This window comes from Equus asinus, chromosome 2 (genome assembly GCF_041296235.1).
Source record: "Equus asinus isolate D_3611 breed Donkey chromosome 2, EquAss-T2T_v2, whole genome shotgun sequence".
Taxonomy (NCBI): domain Eukaryota; kingdom Metazoa; phylum Chordata; class Mammalia; order Perissodactyla; family Equidae; genus Equus; species Equus asinus.
Genome location: NC_091791.1, coordinates 87,887,446 through 87,905,121, shown reverse-complemented (window position 1 = coordinate 87,905,121; position 17,676 = coordinate 87,887,446). Strand labels below are relative to the sequence as shown.

Here is a 17,676-nt window from a genome sequence, read left to right as displayed (position 1 = left end):
CGTCCCTTCAGCTGGCTCTGACCCTCTCTTTCTCTCCTCTTTGACCCAGAGAATTTGCTTTTTTTTTAATTACGGAACTTTTCAAATGCGTACAAAAGATCAGAAGATAGTATAGCAAACGCCCAACTTCCAAAATCTTGTTTCATGTGCTCAACCCTTTTCTGCCTCCCCTGCAGCACTTACAAGGCCCAGATTTCATCTCATGTCATCCATAAATATTAGTGTAGGTCTTACTAAACGACAAAACTTTTTTTTTTTTTAATTGATCACATGTCCCTTTATTCATCGATGCATACATGCAGGGAGAGGGGAGTTAGAAGGAGGAAATCAGGAGGCTTGAACTTCCTTGGAAGGGCTTGTGGTGTTTTCATTGTCTTAAGGAGAGTTGAGGGACCAGCTCCGTGGCCAAGTGGTTGAGTTCGCGCCCTCTGTTTCGGTGGCCTGGGGTTTGCCGGTTCAGATCCTGGGTGCAGACGTGGCACCACTCATTGGGCCAGGCTGGGGTGGTGTCCCATATAGCACAACCAGAAGGACCTGCACCTGGAGTGTACAGCTGTGTCCTGGGGAGCGCTTTGGGGAGAAGAAGAAGAAAAGAAAAAAAGGAAAAGGAAGATTGGCAACAGATGTTAGCTCAGGTACCAATCTTAAAAAAAAAAAAAAAAGATTAAAAAAAGAAAAATTTGGGAGCTGGAAATATTTGAGTGGTCAAAGTTATAAAGAGATGGCTGGGAAGGTGACTGAAAAATAGAAAGTAGAAAAAAATAAGCCAAATCTCCACTTACTGACAGTGACTAAACCTGAATGATACTGGAGAAAAAAAATAAAATCATAACAAAGAAGCAGGAAAAAGAAAAAAGATACTGCCCATACTGGTCTCTTAGATCTACCACATGGGCAGCCGCTAATCTGTTTTTTGGCGCTGTGGTATTTCCTGCTCCAGGAATGCATATAAATGGAATTATATAGTATGTTGTCTTTTGTGTCTTTTTTTCTTTCATTCAACACAATGTTGAAATGCATCCATGTTGTGTATATCTTGTGTTCCTTCCTTTTTATGGCTGAAAAGCATTCTCGTGTGTGGGAATCATTACAAATCATTCCACCATGTGACTTTTTGTGTCTGGGTCCTCTCACTGACAAGATCTTGGTGGCGATGAAGAGCAGAAGGAATTAGCACTGGTGCTCGTGGAAAGAACTTGGGATTCCAGAGTGGGAGAGAGGCAGTATATGTTAGGGTCTCGGCAGCAGCCGAAATGAACTATTTTGTGGCCAACAAAGTGGTCTGTGTCAGCATTAAAATTGGGGCACAGGCGGAGCTGGAAGGCAGGCACTGGATGCTCTGTATAAACCAGGGATGCGGGGAGGGCCCCGCGAGGGGATCTGGGAGGTGTATCCGCACCTGTCTTGGAAGAGCTGGCCTTGCCTCCTGCCTCAGCTAATTGCTGCTGTTGAGCCTCTTGTTGTTTTTGCTGAATAGGCTTGTATTTGGCTGTCTTGAGTTTTGCTCTGTGGTTCTTGAACCAAACCTTCAAGACTGTTGGATGTATCTCCATTTTTGAGGCCATTTCTCTCTGAAGGCTAGAGGTCGGGTATGGGTTCTCATTGAACAGGAGCCGCAAATCTGCCAGTTGTTTCTGAGTGAACATGGTTCTTTTCCTTTGTGGATACTTCTGGGGCTTTCCTTTAGGAAGATCCCCTGGGTCAGGCATCGTGTAACCTGGATGTGTTCCTATGCTCTGGTCCAGTGACAAGCCAAAACTTCTTTTTTTTAACATACTATTATCACACTTAAAACACCAGCAATGATTCCCAAATAGCATCAAATGCCAGGCAGCGTTCAAATTCCCCAACTTGTCTTATAAATGTTTGCTGTGGATGGTTGGTTGGAATCAGGATCCAAAGAGGGTCCATACATGGCATTCGATCGATGTGTTCTTTAGTGTCTTCTAATCCATAGGTCCCATCTGTCTTGCATTCGATGGCTTATTTGTTGAAGAAATTGGCCGCTTGTCCTGTAGAGTTTTCCACACCCCAGATTTTTCTAAGTGCTTCCTCATGGTGTCATTTAACAGTTTCCTCTGGGCCTCTTGTTCCTGTAAGCTGGCAGCAAAATCCAGGGTGAGAGGCTCGTTCTGATTTCGGTTTGATTTTTTGGCGAGAATACTTCACAGGCAATGTGTGTTTGCACAGGAGGCCTGTTGGCAATTGTCATCCTGATCCATTGTTTTGTCCGGGTTTTGAAAAATGATAATATTCTAGTTCCACCCTTCCTTCCTTGTTGGAGAACGTCCCCCTCATCTGTCATGTGGTTCCCTATACTGTTCAGTACATGAAAAGCAGGCCGGGGACTGGACCCTCACTCACTTTTCCGAAGAATGAAGCTGCTCCCTACACCCTCCCAGGCGACCATGGTGGGTAGCTGGAGTTTTTATTTCTTTCAGCATCATTAGGAATTCACGGGTTTAAATGTATGCAGTGTTTTACAAACCCTCAAGGTTTTCATTCTTACTGATGTAAACACTGCTCCATCTTTTGCTGGTGGGGACCTCCTCAAGTGGGTTCCTTAGTTCCTTTGACAGCAGCCCAAGAGGTTTTCTTTCTTTTGTTTTTTTTTTTGAGGAAGATTAGCCCTGAGCTAACTGCTGCCAATCCTCCTCCTTTTGCTGAGGAAGACTGGCCCTGAGCTAACATCCATGCCCATCCTCCTCCACTTTATACGTGGGACGCCTACCACAGCATGGCTTGCCAAGCAGTGCCTTGTCCGCACCCGGCATCCGAACCAGCAAACCCCAGGCCACGGAAGCGGAACGTGTGCACTTAACAGCTGTGCCACCAGGCCGGCCCCAAGCCCAGGAGGTTTTCTTAGCCTGCCTGCCTTTTGATGCGACAAGGGGTTCTAGACTCTTCTCACACATTTTCTGCTCCAGATGAGGGAATGTCTGTTCTTTTTAATGAGAAACCGTATTTAGGGACAAAAATCTAGGTATAAAGCAGATTCATGGCTACTGTGTTGGTCATTGTTTCTTGGCCTTTTCAGTTGGAAATGCTTTTCTTTTTTAAAAAGAAAGTATATCTTGATATGCTTTACATTCATTTTATGTTCGATTTTTTAGTATTTGATTTTACATAATCTCTTGAAGTTGATATTCGAATATACAAGTACTGGGTTTTACTTACCATTTTGATTTTATATTTGCATCTCTTTTCTCTAACACTAAAAAAAAAAAAACACTCGCTTTCCAACAACATTAACATACGAATTTGCTTTATCCGTCTGACTATCGACAGGGCAGGTGGAAGCCTACTTAGGGTGAGCGCCAGGATCCCTGAACGCAAGCCCCACACGCACCTTCTCCTAGTTCTGTGACCCTGGGCCATCTATTTAGCTCCTTATGCCTTAGCTCTCACCTGTAAATCCCCCTCAGAGATGCAGGGAGGACGGAGGGAGGCCAATGAGAAGGCACCTGGTGTTGCCTGAGACCTGATGAGCACTGCGTACCTGTCTGTCGAATCCAGTTGCGCGGCCACCGCTCTGGAAAGGCAGCATGCGCATAATAATCTGTAGCGACAGGCGAAGGGCAGAGCTGGCCCAGCTTGTCCCGTAGCATCTCTTTCTTCTCCAAGTGTGGCCCTTGGACCAGCAGTGTAAGGAGTGCCCAAGCACTCGTCAGAAGTGTGCACCCTGAGGGAGGGCCCGGGAATCTGTGTTTTCACCAGCCCTCCAGGTGATCCGAGAACCACTGCTCTGAGAAAAGCAGGGCAGTAAGGAGCTCCCTACCTCCAGAGCCCCCCATTCATTCCCCAGCACATGTTAGTGCAGGGCAGGATGAGGAAGACAGAGTAAACTCTTCCTGGAGCTCGCATTCTGGGACTGATATAGACAGACCCATGACCAAAGAAGTGATGGCTCTATGAGTGATCAGTGCCATGAGGGCTATAAACAAGGTGGCATGAAAGAGGCCCCCTAGGGCCAGGGGTGAGGCTCTTTAGCTGGATGGTCAGGAAAGGTCTTTCTGAGGAAGTGACACTTGAGCTGACATTTGAATGGGGAGAAAAAAGCAGCCATGGAAAGATCAGGGACAGAATGTCAGCAGGTGCAAAGGCCCTGAGGCAGGATAGAGCTGATACATGAAGAGGAGCAAGGAGGCCAGGGTGGCTGGAGCCAGTGCGAGAGTCATGATTCTTACCTTGGTCCATCTCTGAGGTCAAAACAATCCTGCTATCCCTATGTCAGAAGTGGGCTTGGGGCAGTTCAACAATGGCCTTCCTCTGTGGCAGCTGCTCTGGGGAAGAGAGCAGGCAATGCCTGGGCATGCAGAGCAGCAAAGAGGGACCCTGGGCTCTGCACTCCAGCCCTTCCTCGAGGTCCCCGTGATCCCACCACCGCCTCTTGCACGGTTCTTGCAGCAGTTCTTCCAGGAAGCCTCTGCTTCCTGGCATTTTAGTGATTATGTGCGCCAGGAACAAAAACGCAGCCTGGAGAGACAGGGAGCCCTGACTTTGAGAGCAGCTCTGCTGCCCATTACATAATTGTGGGCAAGGGAATTCACCTCTTTGACCTTGTTCTGCATCTGGAAATAGAGACAGGAACAGCTCCCTCCCAGGATGGTTGTGAGGATCAAAATACACACTGTCTGTAAGACAGCTAACCCGGTGCCCAGTAAGGTGCCTAGAAAAGGGGAACTCGCCCCATTTTTATTTCATTAGCACAAAGTTTAACTTCTTAAGGTCCAATATTTTACAGATAACTGCATAAGCCAATAGAAACAATACTAGTGACCTAGGAACAGAGTTCCTGCTTAACATCTGAACTCAGAGCAATTAATGATGGGGAAGTTGGATCTGAGACCAGGAGCAGAGCTGGCCCAGTGCCATTCAACAGAAACACAGCGTGCGCCACGTGGGTCATTTAAATTTTCCAGTAGCCACATTAAAAAAGTAAAAAGAAACATGTGCAAACAATCTCAATAACATATTTTATTAAAGCCAAAATATCCAATTATCACTTCAACACAGATTCGATACAATATTCAATACAGAACATTACTAAGGAGATATTTTATTTTATGGGGCTTTTTTTTGTTCACACTAAGTCTTTGAAATCCAGGGTGCACTTGACGCTCCCAGCACATCTCGACTCAGACTAGCCAGGTTTTGAGCGCTCATTAGCCACATTTGGTTGGTGGTGATGAAGTGGATAGAGCAACTCAGGGTCGGCACGGTGCGGCCCATGAGTCAGTCCATCCTGTCCCATTTTTGTACAGTCTCGTGAGCCAAGAATGGTTTTGACATATTTCAATAGTTAGGGGGAACATCAAAGCAAGAATATCTTGTGACACGTCAAAATTATATGAAACACAAACATGTGCCCATAAATCAAGCTCTATTGGAAGGCGGCCATGCCCGTTTGTCAACAGATCATCTCTGCCCGTTTTCCACGGGTGAGCGGAGCAGCTGTGACAAAGACCATCTGCCCTGCACAGCTGGAAACATTGACTCTCCAGCCTTTTACAGAAAAATTTGTCCACCCCTGCTCTAGAGAGTAGAACACCTTCCCCGGCTTCTCCTGACTCTGGATTTCCAGCTCTCTCTGCGTGGAGAAATGAGTTATGCAACTCCAGACACGCTGGGGGCCCACCTCCCAGCTGGTTGCCATGATTTTGTGGGCATTTAGTAGCATTTTAATAAACTGGATTTACTCCATTTCACAGCACAGGTACCATTTCTTTCATTTAAATCTTGCCTTCTAAAGGTCTAAGCCAAGAATCTTGAGGGAAAGGCCTTAAGGAGAGTCCCCAGGCCCAGGTGACCCTCAATTGACTGTGACATCCGCCATCTTGGCACCAGGCTGGTCAGACTGGGAGAGCAGCAGTGGAGGGAAGGGGCCTCAGTGACCTGGGTCGGGGGACTGTTTTCACACAGCCCCCCTCCCCCCCAAATCCAGTCCCCCTGAGCTAGGCCCAGGATGCGCATTATCACGCGACATGCCTTCACAAGGGCACCAACCCAGAGTTCCTGGTAAGGAATCCACCTGAAGGAGGGTCCGACTGCTCAGGCCCCTCCGCAGGGGCGTGGCCCAGTGGGGCCTGAGCTCCAGAAACGCCTGCTCCTGTGGCGCCCCATCCTCCATCAGCCCTGAGGACACACTTTCACTGTGCCAACACTGAGGTACAGAATCCCCTCGTTCTGATAACAAATGAGCAGCTAAGGAGGTGCCCAGGCCAGACTCTGCTCCCTCACCAGGGAGTTCATGTCCCCTGGACTTGGGCTGGGAGACTGGCTCACTGGCGGTGGGAGGCGGGGGAGGGGGTGGCGTGAAACAGAGATGTTTAAGCTGGACAGGCAGGTGGACAAACCCTCATTTGCATCCTCAGTGCCACCGTTAGCTGCGTGACATTGAGGGCCTCCACAAGCCTCAGTTTCCCCACCTGTAAAGAGAGGGCATGAAAAGCCATCACACAGGCATTCGGTGCGAGAAAGCACAGACAGTGTGCGGCATGTAATGGTGCTCAGGCAAATCGGGTCCCCTAGCTTATCTTTTCCCAGCTCCCTGACGGGGAGCGATTGGTGGGGATAGAACAAAATGGTGCAGGCATGAAGATAAAGAGTGTACAGCACATAGTTTAACTTATGGAAGGACTCAGAACCGTGCAGGGCACAGAGTAAGCGTTTTATATGCGTCAGCATTGTTATATTGTTATTATTACTATTAAGCCTGGGAAATGCACCAGCCTCCTGAAGAAGTTTCTGCAAGCAACTCCCTAAGAAGGCTGAGCCCTAGAGAAGAACATCTCTGTGGCCTCCTGCCCAGCAGTCTGACACAGCCGTGTCCCAGGGTAGAAGAGTGGGGGGAGTTGCCTTATGTTCTTTGCAAGGATGTGAGCTTTGAACACCCAGCACCAGAAAACGGCCTGAAGGAGCCATTCCACATTGCCCACATGACCAGCTCTTGGACGTTTCTAATTAATACAGATGCAGAACAGAGTAAATTTGCTGCAAAATTAAGCTACAAGAGCAAAGCCATTTTCCCCTCACAATTAGGCAAATGGGCAGCTCCCACAACATGCCAGGGGTTCCGCTGGGAGCTGGGGCTGGTGAAGTCACTGCAAGGATGGGACACCATTGCACGCCGGCTGAGGACAGCTTTATTTATGCTCCTGCAGAATGCACAAGCGGGCCTTGTTTTTCTGGACGACTAGGGAGCCGGCTCACATAGCGTTCGTGATTCTACATTTAGAATTGTGTCTTCATTCACATTCTTTCCACGCAGCTCACAGTTCCTGGACTGGGAGAGAGTGGTCACTCTGCCTGGGCCCGTCCTCCGGAGGGTTGCCAGCTCTGACTCATGCGAACCCTGAGCTCCTGCTCTGAGCTTGGGCTGAGATCTCTGGCAGTGCTCTGTGCTGGGGTGGTCCATGCCGATGCACCCAGCACGACTGAACCAGACGGGGGTCCCTGGCACAGGGCAGGTGGAGCCACATTCTGGGAGACATCAGATTCTGCAGCGGTCAGCTGTGCTCAGGCTAGCTGTATGGGGTTCCGGGCTCCCGCTCCCAGGACGGGCTGTGGCCGGGTCAACTGCGTTTTATTGTTCTCTCCTGACCCCTCCTGCTGACGTCATTGACAAAACTGCCAGCCGCTGCCCCGCCCCCTGAATGTTCCCTGGGTCGTCCTCGTGGGTTCCGTTTCTCAGTCAGCCACTTCAAGCAAACACCATCAGCTCCTGCCACCCAGCAAACCACACTGCTTCTAGGATCCTAAACCAGACATGAGGTCATGTTCTCCACCTGTGAAGAATTAAAAGTAAGCTGGGAAGACCCGGACTGAGGAGCGGGAGGAAAGAGAGTTAGGGAGACGGGGCCTGCTAAATCATTTCAGCTCAAGTTACTTGTGCCCCGGAGCAAACGCCTCCGTAAGATGAGATTTAGCGATGCCACCTTTCCTAAAACCGGGAACAAAATTATGGGGTCAAACACAGATAACATACGAACTGGCTATAAATTTGTTTCAAGGGGTAACAGGAAAAAAACTCTAACTAGAATATCAAATCCACGATTTCACAGGTATTGTTGTGGACCATAGAGCTCTGTTTCTGAAAAAAGAAAAAGTCAATTTAAATTCTCTTTACAGAAAAATGGTAAGTAAATGATGGTACTGAGGGTTGAAGATGTGGCAAAAATGATGGGAAAAAAATAACAAATGACTAACATTTGAGAAGCTCTGAAATATGCAATTATATCCGTGTACACGAACTCATTCGATCTTCAACCCACAGAGCAGAGGCAATCTGTCCATCTTAGAGATGAGTAAACTGAGGCAGAGAGAGGTTAAGTGATTTGGCTAGGGTCAAATGGCCAGGAAATGCAAGGGGCCAGGGCTCCAAATCCTGTTTTGTTTTGTTTTTTTTAATGCTGGCTTACATCTCAAGTCGATTCTTTTCCTCTGCCTGGTGGGCGAGTGCTGGTTTCGACAAGTAGAGGAGGCTGGAGGGTAAAATCAGGAGGTCCCTTTGGGCCTCCCTCCAACCATCTCTGAGTGCCCATCAGGGAGCAGGTGTCCCCACAGCCGGGTCTGAAGTTCTCAGGGCAAAAGGCAAGCATTGAGGCTCTGGGAGGAGGGGCCGGACACTCCTGCTGGTTGGGGTCTGACCCTCCCCTCTGTGGGGCAAAGAGAAGCCGTTCTTTCTGACTTGGTTCAGACTGAAGTGCATAGACCCAGGTCCCTGTGACCCTGGCCACCAGCGAGTTCCAGGCTGCAGGTGGTGCCAGGCCCCTGGGACAGAGGTTGCTGGCCCTGAGGAGCCCAAAGGGGTGAGGGGGACAGTTTGCAAATGGACACAGAGATACGGTGCAATGCACACGCCCAGAGACTTTGAGCCCCACACAGAGCGGGGCATGAGGTAGGGACCCGGCACCTCTGCTTTTCCCGGCCACGGGGCAGAGGAGTGTGAGAAAGGGCTCTTGGAAAGAAAGAAGAAAACTCTCTTTAAATCCTGGCAGTGAACGGACTCTCCCAGGGCCAACCTTGGAGGGTAAGAAGGGCGCTCAGGAGCTGGCACAGCGTGAGCAAAGGCATGAGGGTTGGAAGATGTCTGGGGGTCTGCAGGCAGTTTGGGCAAAAGGTGACGCCAGACCAAGACAGAAAGCGGCCATTCGGCCAGCCCCTCCAGAGAGGGAGAGGGGAGCTCTCGCCTGGCAGAACAAGACCTGTCGACTGGCCCTCGGACCTTGCAGAGAGCTGGGCCTGCCATGGCCAGCTCAGCAAGGAGCACTTACCTGGTCTCTTTCCTGACCATTCCATATCCTTCTGCAACTCTCACCCTGAAACCCCAGCCTGGCCTTCCCCCAGCCCGAAGCTGGGAGTGTTATTCTGCTCCAAAAGCACAGCGGAGTACGACTCCTTACTCGAGGAATGCAGGCTGCGGTCCTCCGAGCCGATGATGAAACGGGCTATTTCTGCCCCCCGGGGACAAGAGCAGGCCTCCGGGCGCCACTCCGGAGCACACACGCTGGTGTTTTTAAGATTTCCCTAAACAAGTGTTTTCCTTCGCACCTTGGGCTATTTTTATGTGAATCTAGGTGCTGGGCTGGCTTTAGAAATCGTTCTGGATGGAAGTTGGAATCATGGTTAGGGTCAGCTAAGCGGCAAGCAATTTCTCACTGCCCAAGTTATCTATTACCCGGGGCCGATCTGGATGTAAAAATAGCTGCTGAGGCTGTTTGTTTAATCTGACTGTTACTTGACACCACGCGGGTGTTGCAGCGGACTGTTTGCCTCTTCCCCACCAAGAACACCATTTGGTTTCCCCCGGCTGGGTCTCTATTTAGGTGCGTTTCACGGACTTCCAGTGTCTAGCCAGCTTCTGGTCGCTGCTTTTCCTCAGGTGGGCTGGTTTGTGACAAATAAGACGCCCGGGTCTTGAATCCATTTCCCTCTCATCTTTGGGCAGCCCAGCTAACGAGGGAAGACGTTTTGACTGCCAGGCAGAGTCGGAGCTCCCTCCCGTTCCTGGGGAGGCCCGGAGAGCAAGCAGCCGGAACACGGAGAGCGGGAGGTAGGGTGCAGATCCTTGTCTGGTGTCTCAGCATGGGCAGGGACGGTGGCTCCGGGCCACGCTGCTGGGGATGCAGTTGTGTGCCAGGGCACTGTGCAGGGTGGCGTCGGGGGCTGAGGTCCTCAGTGTGCTGGGTGTGCTGTGGGTGCTGGATTGCTGCATAGACCGTGGGGATCCGCCATACCGAGTATACAGTATAGACATGCGTGACTTTGTCCTTCCGTGCGTCTGTCAGGCGCTCTGCTCCCACATGGTGGAGCAGGCAGAAGCCTGTGGATGTGCCCAGGGCTCTGCATTGCCAAATGGGGACGACCCCACTATCACAGGTTCTGTGGCAGGAGACTGACTATCTCGTGTCCCCCAGTGCTGGGCCAGGTAGGATCCTACCAACTGTAACAAAGAGGACAATTGGTCATTTGGACATTCTGGCCCCTGGACTCTGAGAGCATGGGTGTCCTCCACATGGAGACTCCCACAGCCTGCACGTTTTCCCACCCCCTGGGGGTCTCCAACCAGACTCCGCAGAGGGGACTTGGTCAAATCTTAAAATCGTATCTTTTTTTCTCCTGGAGAAGAACTGATCATCAAGAAGAGCAATATGAATATGTGTGGAAAGCTAGATAGCCTTAAAAAATAATTATTTAGGACTTTAAAACACCCCCATGGATGTTGGTGATGGAGGACGCCATGCACATGGTAGGGCAGGGACTATCTGGGAAATCTCTGTACCTTCCACTGGATTGTTCAATTTTGCTGTGAATCTAAAACTGCTCTAGGAAATAAAGGCTATTTTTTAAAAAATTAAATTACGGACCCTTTCTGTCAACACATCTAACCCAATTATAAAACACTCTATTTGAAGTAATGTTTTTAAAAACCCATAACTATAGGGATCCTGGAGAGTAGATTAAACAAATATTTGTGCTAAATGAGGTCCGATTTTCCAGCACTTGACTTCCCTTTACTAACAGTGGTTAGTAAGCTACGGCCGTGGGCTGGGCGCCTGGTTTTGTAAATAAAGTTTTATTGGCACACCGCCACGCTCATTCATTTACATATTGTCTAGGGCTAGGATGCCTAAGGCCATGTGGCTGGCAAAAACAAAAACATTTACTGTATGACCTTTGCAGAAAAACTTTGCCAACCTCTGCCACACGAGAACATTCCTTGAGATGGCTCAATTTGATACACACACACAAAAAAAAGTAGTGGAAGTTCTAGCTGTGAAAACAGGCTGTGAGTGGGACCCTTCAGGACCAGGGGCTGGCTCTGGAGCCCCCAGTGCCTCCCCCAGGCCGGTTTTTCCAGTCTGGCTGGTCCAGGAAATGTTCAGTTTGCCACTGGGAGGTTAGCTTTGCTGTGGAGTGTGGCCTGGGCTGAGTGGGGCCGATTGTGCTTATCAGGATGGTTTATAAATAGACATCTCCGGGTGACCAAGTCCAGCGTGCGTCTGCCCCTGGGTCTTTGGAAGGAGAACAATTGCGCCTGCTCTCTGGTGTCCAGAGGCTCGCTGGGATGGGAGCAACTGTGCCTGCCGGGAAGAAGGGGGGCTGGCGGCCTGCTGGGTCCTGGAAACAGAGCGGCTTGGATCCCCTAGAAACCCGGGAGACAGAGGTGGGCACAGGAGACGGGGACTGGCGGAGAGGGCCATGAGTCCTCAAACGAAGCATGCACTCTGATGTTTCTCACCAGGATGCGGGGAAGTGTCTGAACTTTTCTGATTTGCTCCCGACCCTACGGACGCCCTAGAGGCCCTTACAGAAAAGGGGAAGCCCCAGGTCCGGAACTAGCCCCACCCCTGGAAATAGCCCCACCCCTCCAGGCCACGCCAGAAATCTCAGGAACTGAAACCTGCCGGCCGCAGAGCCAGGGCTGGGCTGTCTTCCTCACTGGGTCTCAGGATTTCGCTCCATCGGCCCAGGGTCACTGGAGAGATGCAAAGAGCTCTAAGAGAAGGTGGTCCTCATGAAGATACTCAGTGCTGACACTTCCCAACAGGCTGCGGGGGGTCTTGGTTTTACTTTCATTTGAGGGTTTAAACTACATTTCACCAAATCCGGCCGATCCGTAGCCCTATAACTCAATCTTAGGTTTCATTTTGTTAGTTGGGAAAACCCAAAACGCCTCTCAGTTTCTGCTCCAACCCAGGAGTTGCAGGACACGAGCTGGCGGGGGCGGACAGACGTGGGAGGACAAAGGATAGGTCGAGGCACATGGATCAAGACCCAAAAATGAGCATATGGTGCACTGCTGAGATGATAAGTCATCATTCTGGAACATTTCCTGGAGGGGGCTGTGTGCGTGAGTAATACAGGGCCTCCTATGTCAGGATGGAGGCAGGGCAGGTACTCGGCTGAGCTCGGTTCTCAGGTGGACGACAGAAGACGGCTTGGTGCAAAGTGCATTTCCTTTGGGCGAGCTGGAGAGCAGCAGAGTCCAGGTATCTGGGAATCTGACAGCTGCAGGGGCCGAAGAGTCAACCAACCACAAACAGCTTCCTCCCCGGACCTGACAGACCCCCTTTCCTTAGTAGAAAGAGGAAAGGGACCCTTCTGGACCACACGTGACAGTGGGGAAGGGGCCTCCTCACGGCCTCCTTTCTCTGCTTGGCCCACCCTCAAGGCTCCAGCCCAGAGGGGACACGAGCACAGCGCAGGTGGCCGGGCACCATGGAAGGGCTTCTGAAACCCATGGAGATGCCCTCATGTGGCTTCAGCAGGACCCAGGGGCTCCTAGGTGCCTCTGCATGCTGGACGCTGTTCCCTGGCTTCTGTTGGTCCTTTCTGTCCCTGAGGGACCCCTTCCAGGGTGGACTTGAGCTACTAGGGGGCTGCAAGGCTGGACTAAGGGAGGGACTTGGTCTCAGCCACCTCCCTTCTTAAGGCCTTCCCCTGAAGCTTAAGGAGGGCCTGGGGGAGAGAACACTCTGAGATTCACCCGCGTGACCCAGGGCTTCCCCACTCCCTGCCGAGTCTGGAGGCTGTTTTCTGGCCTTGCGCCTCTCAACCTCGCCTGCGATGGAGCCACCCCCGGCTGTCCTTGCCATGGGGCAGCCTGGCCATATGCAGCACCACCAGCTCATCCCCTCCCCTGGCCCTGGCTCTCCCTCTCTGAGGCAGGTCAGGCCCAAAGGCCGCAGAGGTGAAGGGGTCGGAACTCAGACCCACCGGGCCAACCCCACCAGCTCAGAGCTATTTCTCGCCCACAGTTCACCCACCATTTTCATCACCGCAGTCACCAGCGGTGTCGTTCCCATGTGCAAAGCACTTACGTAGGTGGTCTGGTTTATTCTCCCAGTCATCCAGCACGGTAGGTCTTATGATTCCCTTCCTAGAGGCAGGCGCTATGGCTCAGAGAGGTTAAGTAACTGGTCCCAGCGTGCACAACCAATGAGGGGCTGAAATGTAAACGTAGGCCTGCATCCAAAGCCCGCATCTTTTCTTCACTCCCCCCATACCCAGAGCTCACGTCAGCATCCAAAAGAGTGTCCACCCAGGAGGTCGGTCCACTCACCAAAGAGTTGAAATGTTCCTTAGAAAAGCTGTGCGTGCCTAGGCAGGCCGGTCCAGAGTTTCAGGGTCTGGGCACTGCTCAGGCCTGCTGGAGGCGCTCGGCAGGGGAGGGGTCTGGATTCAAGGTCAGCTCTGCCCTTCTCGCCGGCCCCCGGCCTCAGTTGGTTGATGGAACCCGGCCTGGGTTGATGGGAACACCAGCGGATCCCCTCTCAGAGGGCCCTACAAGCAAGCACTAAGTGAGCAACAGGTGAAAGGCACTGGGCATGTGACGGAAACACGAGAATGGCTTCCTCCCCTCCACGCTCTCCTTTGTCGTTTGTTCTCTCCTGCTCAAACTCCGGCTTGAGTCTTGACTTCCAGAGGTTGTTAGAGAGAAATGCCAGGGCTTCACGGTTCAGCCGATCCGTGCTCTTTGCTCGCTGGAGAGAAGCTGGCGCCACGGAGGACCGACCCCATCCTCACAGTGACCGCTGGGCGCTCACACATCGTTACTACCGCCCCTCTTGCACCAAGGAGGGTCATGGATCTGTGCACCTTTAGCACTTGGGGTGGAGGACCCAGCCCGCGAGGGGAAGTGATGTCCCCACTACGGCCACCTGGGCAGCATCTGGGCGCCACAGAGCACCCGAGCACATCAGCCAGGACGCCCGCTCTGCCCCGCCAGCCCCTCCCTAGGAAGAGAGGGAGGCTAAAACTGAGGGGACACACTTACCTAACTTTAATCTTAGATCTCCAGGGCAAGGGCAGGAGGCTAAATTGTGACTGAGCGTGCGAGGCTCCCCCAGATTAGTTCGGTGACTGCCCAGGAGATGCAGGCACGTTGTCTGGGGGGAGCGCTGTACAAGCACGGATGCTGCAAGAGGACAGCCACTCTGTTCTACCAGCAAGGGAGCTGAGTGGTGGGCAAAGCAGAGAAACCAGACAGAGGGTAAAGGGGACAAGGGAGCACTCTGGGCAGTGGACCCCTCGCTTCTCTCTCCCTCCCATCTTCAGGAAAGGCAGAGTCATCCTAGATACCCTCAAGCCCCCAGGCCCTGGATTAAGCAGGTTGCATGGTGGGGATGATAGTGTCATTTATTGACAGCTACAAGGTGTCAGCCCCCTCACAGACACAAATTCATCAGGTCCTCACAACGACCCCATGAGGCAGGTCCTACTATTAGTCTCGCCTTACAGATGAGGAAAGCGAGGCACAAAGAGGTGTCGTAATTTGCCGAGGGCCACTCATGGCTAGCACAGCTGGGACTCATGCCCACAGGGGCCTGGCTTCAGGCCATGCACTTCCCGCCATGTTACGGTGGCACCGTCTGGGGACTAGAAATCATGCGATCCAGCATTTACCGAGCACCTACTGTGTGCTTGACGTACGTGAGTTCATTGAACACACCACAGTCCTGGCGGGTGTTATTACTGCAGTGGTGGATTGGTGGCCCTTCCCTGCATGGTCTGCTTCAAATACCCAAGGTCTCTAGCCGTGGAAGCTTCCATTTATCAAGTCCTTGCTCTGTGCAAGTCTCTTCTGGGCTTCTGACACTTTCTGCCTCTGCCCTTCCCAGCCACCCAGCGAGGTGGGTATTGCTGCTGATGAATGGATGGAGGCTCGGAAGGCGAGGTAACCTGTTGAGGTGGCACAGCGCGAGGAAACGGGAGCACTGATCCGACTAAACCTTGCGCTCTTCGCACCTCCCTCTGCTCTGTGCCCGGGCTGGACCCGGCCAGGCGCTGGTGTACAGACCAGCAGCCAGAGCGCATTGGCAGCTGCCTTCGAGAAAGCTCTGCCTGGGGAGCCCTCTCTGCTTCCACCGCCTGGACCCTGCAGCCGGCACTGTCCCCGCCATGTCCTCCCCTCATAGGTGACTGTCCCTTGGAGAGGGGGCATTTCTGATTCATCTCTGTGCCCCACCCAGGCATAGCCTGCCCTGCAGCAGGCCCAGAGCAAGGCAGACATGGCCCAAACCACAGTCGTTGACAACCAGGAGACCCAAATGGCCCAAGAACCTATGACTTGTCAATACAACCTTCTGGAAAGGGGTACAGCCTCCAATCGCTCAAGGCCCAGGGCAGAGGCGCTCTGTGTGTGGCCCCAGGCCGGGCAGCACCAGCATCCCCCGTGCTCTGCCCCACCCCACCTCCCGGGTGAGCATCTCTGGGGGGCCGGCACTCTGTCTAACAAGCCCTCCAGGGCCTTCTGAGAAGTGAGGACCACGCCCTGTGGAAGGAATGGGGGCAAGCTTCCCTGGTGTTCTCAAACAGGAGGAGATGCTCCAACGAGCTGATCTTTTCACATCGACTGAAGCCATAGTTTCAATAGCCCTGCCTGTTGCAGGAGCATCTTCCATTTCAAACTTTGAAAGGTAACCTGGGGGCCACGTCTGAATCCTTCTTCTTACCTCTGTAAGTGTCCTCTGAGGAAGTCCATGACCAAGGCGGGATGCTGTCAGCACCGTGATGGTGTCCCCCGCGCCGGGAAAGCTTCTCCCACTTTCTTCCCTGGCAGAGCCCGGCTCACCGCCACCATGCTGGTTGGACAAAGGACAGTTGTCATCTACCATCCAGCCATCTGCCATCTACTTCCCAGCCTCCAGAAGGACGGCCGGGGACAGCCAGGCTCCAACATGTGGGAGGTTTAGGAATTCCCAGTGGCTCCCTCACACCCCAGATACAAAGGCTTCCTGGCCATCCAGGGACAGGGATGATTGGCACCCTCTGGGATGCCCCTCCTAGGCAGCATGTCCAAGGGGCTCCTCCAGCTTGACTAAAGCAAATGCTCCCTGGTGGGAAGAGAAAGACCATGAGAGACAGAAGAGAAGGTGCTGAGAGAGGCTGCCACTCCTCCTTACCCAGCAGGGACACATGGCAGACAGAGACCCACACACCCACGCCCCACCTCCCCTCGTCCCATGCGATGCCTCTCTTTGCCTTGGCTGCCCAGGGAGGGCAGAGCCATGTAAAGCAGAGACCCATGCCTGAATCCTGGGTCATCTGCTCCCGGGCTGTGTGACCTTGAGTGAGTTCCTTAACCTCTCTGATCCTTAATTTCTCCACCTCAGATTCCTTTGGCATCAGCTTTACCTAACTTGCCCAGTGGCTATGACCACTGAGTGAGATCATGGATATAAAGCACATGGCAGGTAGGAGGAGCTGGATAAATAGGATGGCCACCTGGAACCTCCCAGCAGGGCGCCACGCTCAGTGTGGGCTCTCCCGCTTCTCTGCTCTTGCCACCCAGGCCTGCAGCACTGGTGTACAGGTGGGGAAATTGGGTCCACAGATGGTGAGGTGAACTCTGCAGCACCCCTGCCTCCCATGGTTCTGGGAGCCCTGCCTAGAACCTCCTCTCTCTGCCAAGCCTGGGACACCCCAAGGCTGCTTCCAAGGGGTGCCCCTCCCCATGTTGCCCTGCTCCCCGCCCAGGAGCTGGAGAGAGGATGGTTGCACAGGGACTCAAGGACCAGGCTGCCAGGTTTGCCTTCTCGTCAGCCCCAGGTTACAACAACAAGCCTGAGGCTCAGAGAAATTGAGTGACTTGTCCAAAGTCTGTCTGAGTCCTCGGTTCTTGCCTGGAGAGCCATGTGCCTGTCAGGAAGGGGCAGGGCAGGCGTTCGAGGCCTTTTTGCCCCTGATGCAGACCCCTGGGTGGGATGGGGTGCAGAGAGTAGAAGGACGTCCTGTGGCTGCGGGTCTTACGATGAGCTCCAAGGAGACCTGAGGGTGAGAACCAGGAGTGTGGCAGCTGGGGGCAGCCAGGGGAGGGGCCTCCGAGCAGAGGGTCCCGGCCTGAGGGACATATATATATGTCTCTGAGCATGTTCTGCACCACGATGTAAAGGCATTTCTTTTTTTTTTTTTTTTTTTTTTTAAGATTTTATTTTTTCCTTTTTCTCCCCAAAGCCCCCCGGTACATAGTTGTGTATTCTTCGTTGTGGGTTCTTCTAGTTGTGGCATGTGGGACGCTGCCTCAGCGTGGTCTGATGAGCAGTGCCATGTCCGCGCCCAGGATTCGAACTAACGAAACACTGGGCCGCCTGCAGCGGAGCGCGCGAACTTAACCACTCGGCCACGGGGCCAGCCCCAAGGCATTTCTTACTGTGTGTTGAGGGGAGAACA

The 17,676-nt window shown here is 52.5% G+C and overlaps 2 protein-coding genes and 1 long non-coding RNA gene across 7 annotated transcripts in view; 1 reads left to right on the top strand and 2 right to left on the bottom strand.

Annotated features, from left to right (window-relative positions):
- Positions 1-265: 265 nt before the first annotated feature.
- Positions 266-9,413, bottom strand: LOC106831395 (uncharacterized). Its single transcript, XR_001398168.3, has 3 exons — positions 9,276-9,413; positions 4,188-7,787; positions 266-570 (listed from the first exon to the last, which is right to left on the bottom strand). It is a non-coding gene; the product is annotated as an uncharacterized lncRNA (long non-coding RNA).
- LOC106831401 (divergent paired-related homeobox-like) lies at positions 982-3,078 on the bottom strand. Its single transcript, XM_070517887.1, has one exon. It carries the CDS (start codon positions 1,818-1,820, stop codon positions 1,131-1,133), a length of 690 nt encoding a protein of 229 aa, XP_070373988.1. The 5' UTR covers positions 1,821-3,078; the 3' UTR covers positions 982-1,130.
- C2H10orf71 (chromosome 2 C10orf71 homolog) overlaps positions 7,665-17,676 on the top strand; it is a 27,732-nt gene continuing 17,720 nt past the window's right edge. Inside the window, exons 1-2 of one of the 5 annotated variants that reach the window (XM_070493144.1) lie at positions 7,682-7,803; positions 8,064-8,137. The gene's annotated coding sequence lies outside the window, so the exon portion shown is untranslated. Of the gene's footprint in view, positions 7,804-8,063; positions 8,138-9,914; positions 10,055-17,676 lie in introns of those variants that run through there. The other 4 variants (XM_070493140.1, XM_070493153.1, XM_070493135.1 and 1 more) reach the window with 4 other exon arrangements.